The sequence below is a fragment of the Psammomys obesus genome, unplaced genomic scaffold, assembly GCF_907164565.1.
Source record: "Psammomys obesus unplaced genomic scaffold, mPsaObe1.curated_primary_1811, whole genome shotgun sequence".
Lineage (NCBI taxonomy): Eukaryota > Metazoa > Chordata > Mammalia > Rodentia > Muridae > Psammomys > Psammomys obesus.
The window spans coordinates 2,863,490-2,877,710 of NW_026592732.1; the positions used below are offsets into that span (position 1 = coordinate 2,863,490).

Here is a 14,221-nt window from a genome sequence, read left to right on the forward strand (position 1 = left end):
TTTTGTTTTTGCATTTATTTTAAAGAGGGTCTTTCTTTGTGGCTGAAGTTGACCTTGAACTTACTAGGTAGGCAATGCTGGCATCCTGTCTCTGGCTGAGTAGAGGATTACAGGTGTTCATTACCACTGTTGGAAACTGTATGCTTTGTTACCATTTTCTGTGTTATTGAGCGAATACTGGTTAACATAATGAAAATAATATAAAAGTCAAAAAATAAAGTAAGTGAAACGGTTCAAATAAGATACGTTTCGTGGGGAAAATCTATGTAGATGTTAAGACAATTCGCTAAGATCTACACAAAACCACAGAAAAAGAACAGCATTAGTGTGCAGTGGTGACAAATGCTAATGTTAATTTCAGATTTTGTTTATTTTCTATTTTTGAAGTGGCCTTTCAAGGTTGTGTTTGAGGTATTTTAAGAGCTTTACAAAGAGAACAGTTTTTAAGTGAGTCATAATTCAAATATTCCCTAAGTAAAAATTTATGTAAATATTCCTTTTACATATTCTCTTTAAAACCTTGTCTGAGAATGGCTAAATAGGCACCAGTAAAGCGAAGGAGTGCGTCCATGGAGAACACCCTTTGCTATAGCATCATTGTTCGTTTCACAGGTAACACATAATGCTATGCTCTGCCATTGTTTTTGGTGAAATGTGGACACATTTTACAGTACCTAGTAAAAATGCAAGATAATCTGAATGAGCTGTACCTCACAAAACTCTTTTATCCACCTTTTAAATGAAAGGCCCTGGCTTAGCAACAGCAATAATTAGTGTTTGAACTCATCCTACCGTGGGGCATTAAATCTCATCACATTAAAACAAGTAAGCAAACAAATAAATTCCACAATCTTGGAAAAATAGTGAGACCATAACCTTTATATAGTAATGATCATTTTCTTTAGATAGTAAAATCTAGTTTGGTATCATCCCAAAGAGAAGATAATATGTTAAAAAGAATTCTAGATGATTTCCATGAGTTCAATAGATCTGTATTTAATTCTATTATGAAAGAAAGACTCTTGTCTCATTATAGACATCTAGGAGTTACCAAGAGGTGTTTAAGTAAGACCTCAATGGCACAAGATACTCCATGGCCGTAAGAGGATTTAAGGGAAGACCTTCCATCACAACCAGGAAGCCTGCCTCAGCTTCCCCTTCCTACTAAGTCCATGCACCCATGCTCAACTTCTCCCCTGCCACAAAACTCTATAGAGTATTCACCTCCATATTTGGGTCTGTGTTACCTGGTGTGCCCTTTTTTCTCACTCATACTTTTATAAAATTTTTTGATTATTTCTGTTTTGTGTGTGTGTGTGTGTGTGTGTGTGTCTTTCACAAAGAGGAACAGAATCTTTGAACATGATTTTGCCCATGCCTTTAAAAAAATGCTGTATTACCTTACACCCATCAGAATGGCCAAGATGAAAAACTCAAGTGACAACACATGCTGGAGAGGTTGTGGAAAAAGGGGAACCCTCCTCCACTGCTGATGGGAATGTAAACTTGTACAACCACTTTGGAAATCAATCTGGCGCTTTCTCAGACAACTAAGAATAGTGCTTCCTCAAGATCCAGCCATACCACTCCTAGGCATATATCCAAAAGAGGCTCAAATACACAATAAGAACATTTGCTCAACCACATTTGTAGCAACTTTATTTGTAATGGCCAGAAGCTGGAAATAGCCCAGATGCCCCTCAACTGAAGAATGGATGCAGAAATTGTGGTACATCTTACTCTGTAATGAAAAATAAGGAAATCATGAAATTTGCAGGTTAATGGTGGGACCTGGGAAGGATCATCCTGAGTGAGCTGTCCCAGAAGCAGAAAGACACACACAGTATATACTCACTCATATAGACATATAACATAAGATAAACCTACTAAAATCTGTACATCTAAAGAAACTAATTAAGAGAGAAGACCCTGACTAAAATGCTCAATCCCCATCCTGAAAGGCAAAGAGGATGGACATCAGAAGAAGAAGAAAACAGGAAACAACCTAGAAACCTGCCACAGAGGGTCTATGAAAGCCTCTGCCTTGCAGACTATCAAAGCAGACGCTGAGACTTATGGCCAACTGTTGGGCAGAGTGCATGGAATCTTATGAATGAAGCAAGAAATAGTAAGATCTGGAGAGGACAGGAACCCCACAAGGAAAGCAACAGAACCAAAAAAATTTGAACACTGGGGTCTTCCCAGAGACTCATACTCCAACCAAGTACCAGGCATGGAGATAACCTAGAACCTCTGCACAGATGTAGCCCATGGCAGTTTAGTGTCCAAGTGGGTTACATAGTAATGGAAAGAGGGACTGCCTCTGACATAATCTGATTGGCCTGCTCTTTGATCACCTCCCCCTGAGGGGGGGAGCAGCCTTACCAGGTCACAGAAGATGACAATGCAGCTACTCCTGATGTGATCTGATAGACTAAGATCAGAAGGAAGGAGAGGAGGACCTCCCCTATCAGTGGACTTGGGTAGGGGCATATGTGAAGAAAGAGGAGGGAGGGTGAGACTGGGAGGGGAGGAGGGAGGAGCTTATGGGGGATACAAAGTGAATAAAGTGTAATTAATAAAATAAAATTAAATTAAAAAATAAAATAAATCCTGTATTTATTCATTCAGCTGCCCTTACTCTAATGATCAGTGATTCATCCACAAATTCTGACACATAGTCCCTGCAATGAATTGGACATGGCTCCTCTTATGTTAATTTCAGATGTTCCTTGAGCATTTTTTTTGCTCTTTTATATGTTGTGAGGATGCAGTGTGCAGTTGAGACATGTTGTGGAACAACGATGAGAACATGTTGGCAAAAGCTCCTTAAAAAAAAAATGAGTATGTTTGATAGAAAGGTTGCTAGGGTAATAGGCCAGAATAAATCTAGAGCTGCTTACTAGTTAGAGACAAATTATCCCAAATAAGAGTTTTTTTCTGGCTCTAAACAAGAATCCATCAATTTGGGGGTCAAATGTTAAGATTTTTCAAATGAAAACAAATAGAGCATGTGTATGTTTGCACATGAATACTATATTTATTCTTAAAATTAAAGATTTTTCAATATATTACAGGTTACTTTTATCAACTAATGCAATAGTTAATGGCATAGCCTTTTCGCATAGTATAAGCTATCAACTGAATACATTTTACTAATGAGTAAGAACATTAAAATAATAACTGTTTGGGGATTTAACTCAAAATACGATAGGGCCACTGTGCTGGTAATAATGATGATAATGATAAAGGAATTATATCTCTAATATAGTATTCCTTTTACAAGCATTTTGTTTATAACTCGTAATGAATGACCCAGTAGATGTGTTTCTTAATTCTATATTTTTTTTCAGTACAAAAATGAACTCAAAACTAGTAATATTTCAGCACTTGTTCAGGGTCAACTTGTAAAGCTTGAATTTGAAATCAGGTACTTAACATTGTGCCCTTAGATCATCTTGTACTGGAAATATCTTGGCTACAGGGTTAAACCTTTTTACTTATGAATGCAAAAGACTGGCAGGTGTTCTAAGGCGTCATCTAAAGAATTTGTATTTTACATCTAGCAACTGTTTTTTCTTTGCATGCATAGTAAGATTTTGCTTTCTTTAGTCCTTTTATATCATAGTGAATAATACCTGAGGCACATTGTTAATTGAAGCCTTACTTCTGACATAGGGTTACCACTATATTTTAATTGATCTTTAATTGATCAGTGTTTTCAACCAGAGCTTCACAAGGAAAATCTTTTCCCTCAATTTTTCCAATCCTCATTTAGAACTACCTAAAACACTTGTTTGTTCATTTTGGTTTTTTTTTTTTTAATGAAAGACTTCTCAGGAAATTATGAGTTATTTGGAGACCCATTGCTTTAGAAGATCATGGGTCATTCATTATATGAAATTGTTAAGAAAGCCTAAGTGGTTTGCCCTTTCTAGATAAAAGAATGCTAAACTTTATAACCATAGCCTTTCAATCTAACATGTTCTTAGACATATTTGAATAATTCAATTTTGAAGTAAGTTTAGATCTCTAACAGAAAGAAATTGGGGAAACAACACCATTCACAATAAACACAAAAATATAAAGTATTTTGGTGTAACTCTAACCTAGCAAGTAAGAGACTTGTATGAAATAAACTTTAAGTTTCTGAAGAAAGAAATTGAAGAAGATATCAGAAGATGTAAAGATTTCCCATGCTCATGGGAACATAGTAAAAATGGCCATCTTAACAAAAGCAATCTACAAATTCAGTGCAATTCCTATCAGATTACCAACACAATTATTTACAGACCTTGAAAGAACAATTCTATACTTCACATGGAAAAACAAAAAACCCAGAATAGCTAAAACAACCCTGTACAATAAGTGATCTTCTGGAGGTGTCTCCATCCCTCATCTCAAGCTGTACTATAGAGAATCAGTAATAAAAATGGCATGGTACTGGAAGAGAAACAGACTGGTGGATCAATGGAATCGAATCGAAGACCTAGAAATAAATCCACACATCTACTGATACTTGATTTTTGACAAAGAAGCCAAAACCATACAATGGAAAAATGATAGCATCGTCAACAAATGGTGCTGGTCTAACTGGAAGTCCACATGCAGAAAAATGCAAATAGACCCATATTTATTACCCTGCAAAATTTAAAGTCCCAGTGGATCAAAGACCTCAACATAAAACCAGACACACTAAATCTGTTGGAAGAAAAAGTGGAGAAGAACCTCAAAGTCACTGGCACAGGAGACAACTTGAACAGAACACCAATAGCACAAGCTTTAAGATCTACAATTAATAAATGGAAAGCAAAGGACACTGTCAACAGAACAAAACAACAGACTGAGAACAAAACAACAGACTGGGAAAAGATCTTCACCAATCCTATATCCAATAGAGGGCAAATATCCAGAATACATAAAGAACTCAAGAAATTAGACACCGACAAACCAAATAATCCAACTAAAAAAAGGAGTACAGAGCTAAGCAGAGAATTCTCAGTGGAGGAATATTGAAAGGCAGAGAAACACTTGCTCACCATCTTTAGTCATCAGGGAAATGCAAATCAAAACAACTCTGAGATTTCACCTTACACCTGTCAGAATGGCTAAGATCAAAAACTCAAGTGACAACACATGCTGGAGAGGATGTGGAGAAAGGGGAATACTCCTCCATGGCTGGTGAGAGTGAAAATTTGTTCAACTACTTAGGAAATCAATCTGCCACTTTCTCAAAAAATTGGGAATAGCGCTACCTCAGGATCCAGCCATACCACTCCTGGACATATACCCAAAAGATGCCCCACCATTCAATAAGGATATTTGCTCAACTATATTCATAGAAGCTTTATTTGTTATAGCCAGAATCTGGAAACAACCTAGATTTCCCTTAACTGAGGAATGGATACAGAAATTGTGTGACATTTACACAATGGAATACTACTCAGCTATTAAAAACAAAGAAATCATGAAATTTGCAGGCAAGTGGATGGAACTGGGAAAGATTATCCCGAGTGAGGTTAACCAGAACCAGAAAGACATTCATTATACACACTCATTTATAAGTGGATATAAGTCATATAATATAGGAAAGTAATACTAAAAATCTACAGACCTAAAGAAGCTAAACAACAAGCAGGACCCTAGGGAAGATGTTTAAATCTCATTCAGAATGGCAAACAGGATAGACACCAGAATTGGTGGAAGAGAAAACAGTGTCCTCTCAAAGGCTCTACTCAACAGGAGATCAAAGCAGATGCTGAGACTCACAGCCAACTTTGGGCAGAGTGCAGGGAGTCTTTTGGAAGAAGAAGGGATAGAAGGACACAGAGGGGACTGGAGTCCCACAAAGAGACCAACAAAGCTAAAAAATCTGAGCCCAGAGTATCCTGCAGAGACTGATGCACCAACCAAAGGCCATGCATGAAGAGGACTTGGACTCCTTGCTCAGACGTAGCTGGTTGGCAGCTCAGTCTTTAGGTGGGTTCTTAAGTAAAGGGAGCAGGGGCTGCCTTTGTCATGAACTTGGTTGCCTTCTCTTTGATCACTTGCCCCTGGCGATGAGGTCTTGCCAGCCCACAGAGAAAGAGGATCCAGGGAGTTCTGATGAGACTTGATAAGGTATGGGCAGATGGCAGCGGAGGAGAACTCCCTCTTTCAGTGGACTAGGGGAAGGGGATAGGAGGGAAGAAAGAGGGAGGGTGGGACTGGCAGGAGTTGAGGGATGGGGTTTCATATGGACATGTAATAAATAAATTGTGGAAAAAAGAGGAAAAATTCCTCACACAAATTACACACACACACACACACGCTATAACGTAATCAACATGGGAGAAATCAGGCCTGAGATTTCTATGCACTCACTTTGCAGTTGCATTTTGTGATTTTGAATATCCAGGGGCCATGGTGACATGAACTTTCCCAGTGAAGAAAGTCAAAGGCCTTAGTCAGATCTGTCTGCTGTTATTTCCTGTTAAGTGACTGAATCCTGACAGTTCAAAAGTAACAGGAAAAGAACAGCCACCAGGTGAGCTTTCAGTAAACAATGGGTATCTCCCCCCCCCCCCCCCCGGTCATCTAGGTGTGGCCATATTGGAATAGGTGTATAGGTGTGCTCTTATCAGAGGAAGTGTATCGCTGGGGGCCATGCCAGTCTTTCTCTCTCCCTCTGCCTGACTGTGGATCAGGAAGTGAATGTTTTAGCTACTTCTCCAGTGCCGTGTGTGTTGCCGTGCTCCCAGTCATGATGGTGATAATGGACTAAGCTTCTGAAAATGTAAGTCAACCTCCAGTTAAATGCTTTCTTTTATAAGAGTTGCCTTGGTCATGGTGGCTCTTCACAGCAAAAGAATAGTGACTAAGGCACATGCCAGCTAGCCTGACACAGCAGAGCCATTCATAGGGAATGATATGTACTGCCCCTTTTCCCTCATTTAGGCCACACTATGCCAGCAAATGTTTAGAAGGCTGCCTGAACCAAAAATTCCCTGAAGGCATCTATTCATCGTCAGGACTTTCTCTCCACTGACAGCTTATTTTGCTGTTTGCTCTGTTTTCTTTTTTCTGTAACCATCCTTGCTTTTGTGCATTGTTCTTTGCACAATACCCTTCTTTGACAGAGTTTGCTAGATTATAGCACTCATTCAGGTTAACTTTCAAGACCTAACTTCAAACCTGCCAGTTTTTTTCATTGCACTAGTTCATTAATTTTATTGTTTGATAATTTAATACAGGTATATGATGTGTTCCGATTACATTCTGCTTAAATCCCTCTTTATCTCAGTCAGACCTCCTTATCCCCTCCCATCCCTTTTCAAAGCTCATGACTTTGGCTTTGTTTTCTGACCTGTTTGGTTTAGGCAGGTGTATCTGTGTGATTATTTATTTGGAAGTGTCCATTACAGTCCTGTGGGGTTATCAATAGGTACATAATTCAAGGCAATAATTTAGTTATTCACTGAATCCATCAGTAGCTAATGCTTTATCAGCGGAGGCAGGGCTCTCTCTACCGTCTGTCCGGGCCTGACTGTTGATACACTCATTCTTGGCAGATGCAGTGCAAGCATCTCTGATTACTGAGTTCATGATTACAATACTACATCTAGTTCAGAAGATCGCATTGCATGGTCCTTCTTTCTATCTTCTCACTACCTCTTAGAATGTAGCCAAAAGCATGTCCATAGGAGGGAAGCTCACTGATGTGGCTTTATCCTATTTACTCTCAACCTATTGTTCTCTTTTCTTATCCCAAGGAGATACCAGCATGTGGAAGTGCACATCACAGCATGTAATAGTTCTGCTATGAAAAAACCAAAGCTCCTTGCCCATTTCTGCCTGCTGTTCCCACCTCAGTTAAAAGACTCTCTGTGGCTGTTTTCATACCCTCATCTTTCTCAGCTACCTCGCTGTCCTCAGTCAAGCAGGAAGGTGAAGTTATCCTTAAGATTATCTTCCTCCCACTGGAATGGATTATCTTCAGACTTGGCAACTGGCATCATATATGTATTTGACCTTTTAGTCTAGCCATAGATGTACTTAATGTGTATAAGTAAATGTGTTTGGATTAATATAAAAATATATGGTCAGTTCGGATAATTTCATTATAACAGAGATAATTGCTTGAGTGTTTGCATGGGAGATTCACTAAAAGAAAATTTCAGACTTCAGAAGAGTTTTGTGTTGGCTTTACGAGTTTTGAGGAAAGTTTTCTTTTCCTGGTCTAGGGTATATTTCAGTGAAGCATTAAAGATAAAGTATTTATCTTTACTTATAATATGCTTACAGAGACTCTGAAAGATTCTTAGTTTGTTTGACTTCACTTGTCAATTTTCTTAGTTTTATCATTGTTCCTAATTTTATTTATAAAATGGTGTTGGGGAGTTGAGGAGGACAGCTATGGCAGAAATCAAAATGTTGGCAAATGTGGTAATTAGCAACTATATATGGAGACGACAAAGAAGAGACATTACAGACATTGATCATTCCTCTCTGGATTAGATCAGGGTTACTTTATTGGGCACGCTATCCTTGACCTATGCCGTTCTAGTCCTGTCTGAAAAGGATTGTGAGAATAAGTGGATATCAGAATGTTAGCAAGTGCAGCAAGTAGTAACTAAGGACTGAGCTGATTAAGAAGAGGCTGGTACCTATACATGGACTGTAGACACTGAAAGTTCCGCGTCCCCCTTTCAAGACATCTTTTCTTATACCCTTTAAACTCTCCTTGGAAGAAGTTTCAAAGAAGCTGCCATCCGTACTTCCACTTTAATCTGAGGTGATAGTAATATGTTAATTTCCTTAGCGTCAACTGTTATACCATCCCCCCACATTACATTTAAATTAGCACTTAATGTTTTTATGCATGTTTTAAAAGTAAAAACACGTACATAGTAAGAGCCCTTAAAGTAGGCATAAGGACAACATGACACAATCCTTTACCTACACAAATTCTTTTGTGCATCCCGTCATGACCTCTCGCACCAACCTGTTTTGTGATGGGACACAGGCACACAATAGCATCCACAATATCATTTGCTAGATCCCTGAAAATATGTTATGCAACGAGGCTGAAAACATTTCTGCAAATATACTTAACCAGAAATGAAACCGGCCAAAGAAGGCATGCCAAAAGAAGCCAAAGGAAAAAAATTTCCCCTCTATACTGTGCCAAACATATCTCTCCTTGGAACAATTATATAATGCTAGAGTATGTAAGATCTAAGCAAGGTGATTTTGAGATCCGTGATTTGATCTTGTTAGTTAATAAGGCAAAGGTGGGCAGTCACCAGAACCTTGATGTGTGGCATGGGATATATGTAGTCAAAGCTGGCTGGTTAGACACACAGATAAAAACCTCCAGGTTGTGGGCAGCATTTGAGACAGGTTGCTATCTCCTAGGAATTGAGTTTCAGCCTTGAGATCTGAGGCGTTGTTTAGGTACACGGCCACGGGACTGATGGATCTAGCGAACGCTCCACTGGAATCTGCTGGAGAATTAGTGATAGGGTCCTTCAGTTGATATGTTTGCACACAGTTTGGTGGACCAGAAATCAGAGTGTTCTGGGACAACTACCGCTGCTGGAGAAAAAAGCACCTAATTCTCCCGCCCACTCACCCCATGGCCCAATTTTCACATAATTGCAGAGCCAGTTTGCTCAGAAATAAGAAGCTACTTGTTTTGTTTAGAGATGGTCTCACTGTATAGCTCTAGCTGGCCTGGAACTTGTTACTTAGACTAGGCTGGCCTGAAACTCGTGGAGATTTACCTGCCTCTGCCTTTGCCTTTGCCTTTCAAGTTCTGGGATCAGAGGGGAAAGTCATCATGCCAGGCTAGAACCATTTTAAATTAGAGACTTCTTCTAGGGTGGAAATGAAAACATTGATAATATACCCAAATTATTCTCTAGTTTTAGAAGCATTAAGGATCAAAATCTTTTTTGATAAGTCATAAATGAAACAAACATCTCAGACTGGTTAGCGCTCTCTGAATGGAGAAGGGTAGGACTCACCCCTGTCTGTATCATACAGGAAGACAAAACAGTTCCATTCGTAGTGATCCAGAAGGCTCAGGAGTGCACCTCTCAGCGAAGGCCGCAGCTGCAGCACGAACTGGCTCTCCCCTTCAGTGGGGAAGCTTGGCGTGATGAGGGAGATGTGCAGGGCACTGCAGAACGAGGTCAAGGTGTGCACTGACCTCTTGTCATAGAGTCCAAAAATGGCAAACACTCCTCTAGAATACTGGGAACAGACTGGGAGAAAAACAGACAGACAATCATTAACTACTATCACATTCTAAAACTGGACACTTTTAAATCTACAGTATGTGAGTATTTAAAACAAAACACATAAATGTGAACAATATATGACAAAGAACGTAAGAAAAGTCTGCATTTACTGGATGGTAAATTGTAAGTTCTTGAGTTTGTGCTGACAGCTAAGCCCTGTATGAAGCTGGTTTAAATTAAAACGCTTCATTAAGAAACCAATTCAAATCAAAGAGAAAATTGACTGTTATAATTAATATAAAACCTTTTAAAATATCTCAAACTCTATGCCACAGTCTTCTAAGAATGAGAGATAGAAATTTTTCTCTATATTTGCTCCTGCCTGGAAACTATAATAATATACTTTGACATTTTTTTTTTTTTTTTGGGCGGAATCGAAGAAACAATTGACTGCCTCCTGAGCTATTTGCTTGCTTCATCTGTTCTTGGACTGCATTTGATAAACAAATTGCTAACTTTTTATTTCTAACTTTACTCTATAGTAATTTCATCTTTTGTCACAACCTTGAAGTCTTTTCGAATCATGTTTGAAAATAGAAATTGGGTTTGAGAGGAAAATCATTTCTGGGCATATCAGCAGGAGCACGGACTGGGAGCAACTGTGTAACTATAATGCTAAAACAACCACCCCAAACTCTGAAAAGGCTTGCCTGGAGAAAGAGGGCATCTTCGTTACCCTCACAGTCCTTACAAGGAGAGCAAGGCACCACCATAAAGGGAGGGAGACTTCCCTCTCCTTTTTTAAAATATTTATTTTATTATTATCATTCATTCAATTTTTATCCTGGCTGTGACCCCCTCCCTCAAGCCCTCCAATCTCACCCTCCCTCCCTCTTCTCCCCCTATGCCCCTCCCCTAGTCCACTGATAGGGGAGGACCTCCTTCCCTTCTATCTAACCCTAGCCTATCAGGTCTCATCAGGGTTGGCTGCACCCCCCACAGGGGAAGGTAATCAGAAAGCCTGCTGCATATGTTCATGCTAGAGAAAGTCCCTGCTTCCCTTACTAGGGAACCCCCTTGGAGACTGAGTCTATGTGCTACATCTGAGCCGGGGTTTTAGGTCCTCTACATGCATGGTCCTTGGTTGGGGTATAATTTTCTGCAGGGTCCCCAGGGCCCAGTTTTTTGGCTCTGTTGGTCTCCTTTTGGATCTCCTGTCTTGGAGGGAGACTCTTTATATTCCTTTTTTTTAATTTTATTTTTTTTGTATTAATTACAGTTTATTCACTTTGTATTCCAGCTGTAGCCCCCCTCCTGCATTCCCTCCCAATCCCACTCTCCCTCCCTCATCTCCTCCCATGCCCTTTTCCAAGTCCACTGATAGGGGAGGTCTTCTTCCCCTTCCATCTGACCCTTGTCTATCAGGTCTCATCAGGACTAGCTGCATTGTCTTCCTCTGTGGCCTGGTAAGGCTACTTTCCCCTCCCCAGGGGATGGTGGTCAAAGAAGCAACCACTGAATTCATGTCAGAGACAGCCCCTTTTTCCCTTACTAGGGAACTCATTTGGACACTGAGCTGCCATGGGTTACATCTGTGCAGGGGTTCTAGGTTATATCCATGCATGGTTCTTGGTTGGAGTATCAGTCTCAGAAAAACCCCTGGGCCCATCAAAGCAGATGATGAGACTCAGCCAAAATTTGGGCAGAGTGCAGGGAATCTTATGAAAGAAGAGGGAGACAGAAAGACCTGGAGGTGATGGGAGCTTCACAAGGACAGCAACAGAGCCAAGACTCTTTATATTCTTTTCTAAAGGTGTTTTGCTTACCACAGCACAGCTGATTATGGAACCAACTTAGTGGCTTTTTCTCATCTACATTTTAAAAGACACAGAACTACAATTACAATCAGTGGGAGACATCAATTTCTGCCCCCTCCCTGTGTGTGTGTGTGTGTGTGTGTGAGAGAGAGAGAGAGTGTGTGTGCGCGAGAGTGTCTGTGTATGTGTTCATACAATAAAATATGACTGCATTGTAAATTCTTGTATGGCTTGTAGTCTTTTTTTTTTTTTTTTAACTTGGGTTATATAAGAAGCCAGAGAAGTATTTAGTACTAGAAACTTTTCACATTTTAGGGTTTTTTAAGTTACTATTTTAAATGACTAAATTCATTAAGAAACTCAAGAGTAATGGAGAACCTGAATAGTTTACTAAAAAAGGAACAATTTAAAGATGCTTTTTTTCTTGTGTGTCTGTTTTCCTGAATTTGTGCATGTGCTGTGTGTGTGTGCCTGATGCTCACAAAGGCCAGAAGAGAGGTTCTGATCCCCTAATGCTAGATGACTGTGAGATGCCTACAGGTGGATGCTGGGAACTGAACCTGGGTCTTCTGCAAGAGCAGCGAGTGCTCCTGGCCGAGTTATCTTTCCAGGTTTAATAAGTAAAGATGTTTTTATTTAAAATGTTAAAAACACACTAGCATCTTCATTTGTATTGTAAAATTTCTGAGATTCTATAAAATGTGGTATAAAATTAAATAAACTTTAATAAAATCTGGAGGTATTTCTTTTATTTTTGCTTGTTTTAGCTCATAAAATTGGGGATAAAGTATGCATGTTGTAGCAGGAGTACAGAAATGAGCAGAAAATAGATACTGCTGATGGACTTTACGTGGCACGAATGGTATATTTTTGAAAACAGTTAGGTTTAATAAAGGACCAAAGACTATATTTCAGTTGAAAAGTTCAAGAATTGGCATGGAGATATGAGAGGATAATTCAGACCTTGTAAATAAGCTTAAAATTTAATATTGTCACTGCTTAGTCTGACTATTCAGGACTAAGCATTTTGTCTTATTTTTCTAAATAATCAAAACATATAAAATTTTATCTCATTGGTATAAATGATGAAGATATAATACGTCAAAAATTCAATGAAAGTACATAAACCTATCATCCTATGAGGATCCATGAAAAAAAAAGCAGTATATTTTAAGATATCAGTTTCTATACATGGCTATAATTTAAATAATTTCATTATTAAATACCACATTGAGAGTTACAGAAAATAACATACATCAGTTTATCTTAAGGCAAGATACAATATATTGAGATGTAATACAGTAGATACCATTTCAATTGCTACTGTAGCAGTTTGTAAAGAAATCTAGTGAGGAAGATCACCCATCTATAACTTTGTACTTCTTCAGGAACTATGATTAATCTCTGGAACACAATGGCCATTCTCAAAGGCATGTTCTGGCAGTGTGACTGGTTGTAATTCTTTTGCAAGAATGGGGCTGTCAGAGTGAAAGCATTGGCACCTTGAGTTTCCATGCAGTTCAGTTTCCATAACTTCAGGGATACAGCCACTCCTGTGATGGATCATGGCCTAACCTCATAGCTACCCTTTCAACACTTTGGATTCATTTATGTGAACGTTCAGCCCAGGCATAACTAATTTCTTTCATGTGTTCTGGTTTTCATACAAGTTTTAGGCTGACTTAAAAATCTTTACTTAATTATAGGCCTGAATCAATTTACTTTTTTAGTTTGTTTAATTTTGCTTTTGGGTTCTGGCAATTGAACTCAGATTTTAAACCCAAGCTAAGCATGTACTCTACCACTGAACTACATTCCCAGCCCATGGTGCAAATAACTTTGATTTTACTCTACTGAAAATTAATGTCTTTATATTATGATCTAATTTACATAATCCACGATACAAGTTTTCTCATCAGTGATTAGCTTTAGAATTCAAGACTTCAACTCCAGCTTCCATTTTGCTACTGAACCTACATGCAGGCTCTAAAAATTATTCAGAAAAAGTAGGAACAGTATTTCCTCAGGAACACTAAGAGCTCACCAGAGGGACTGATGCTGCATGGGAACCATTGATGAGCTGGAATGGAGTGCACAATGCTAGACTCTTCTCCTATTGCCCCTCTATCACACACACACACACACACACACACACACACACACACACACACACACACACAC

General features: G+C 39.0%; 1 protein-coding gene across 6 annotated transcripts in view; it reads right to left on the reverse strand.

Moving 5' to 3' along the window:
* The window catches only part of Gria4 (glutamate ionotropic receptor AMPA type subunit 4), a 386,847-nt gene that overhangs the window by 245,252 nt on the left and 127,374 nt on the right, over positions 1–14,221 (reverse strand). For all 6 annotated transcript variants that reach the window (XM_055615436.1, XM_055615437.1, XM_055615439.1 and 3 more), the window contains exon 4: positions 10,008–10,247. In XM_055615436.1, coding sequence (XP_055471411.1) covers positions 10,008–10,247 — 240 coding nt within the window. The remainder of the gene's footprint in view (positions 1–10,007; positions 10,248–14,221) is intronic.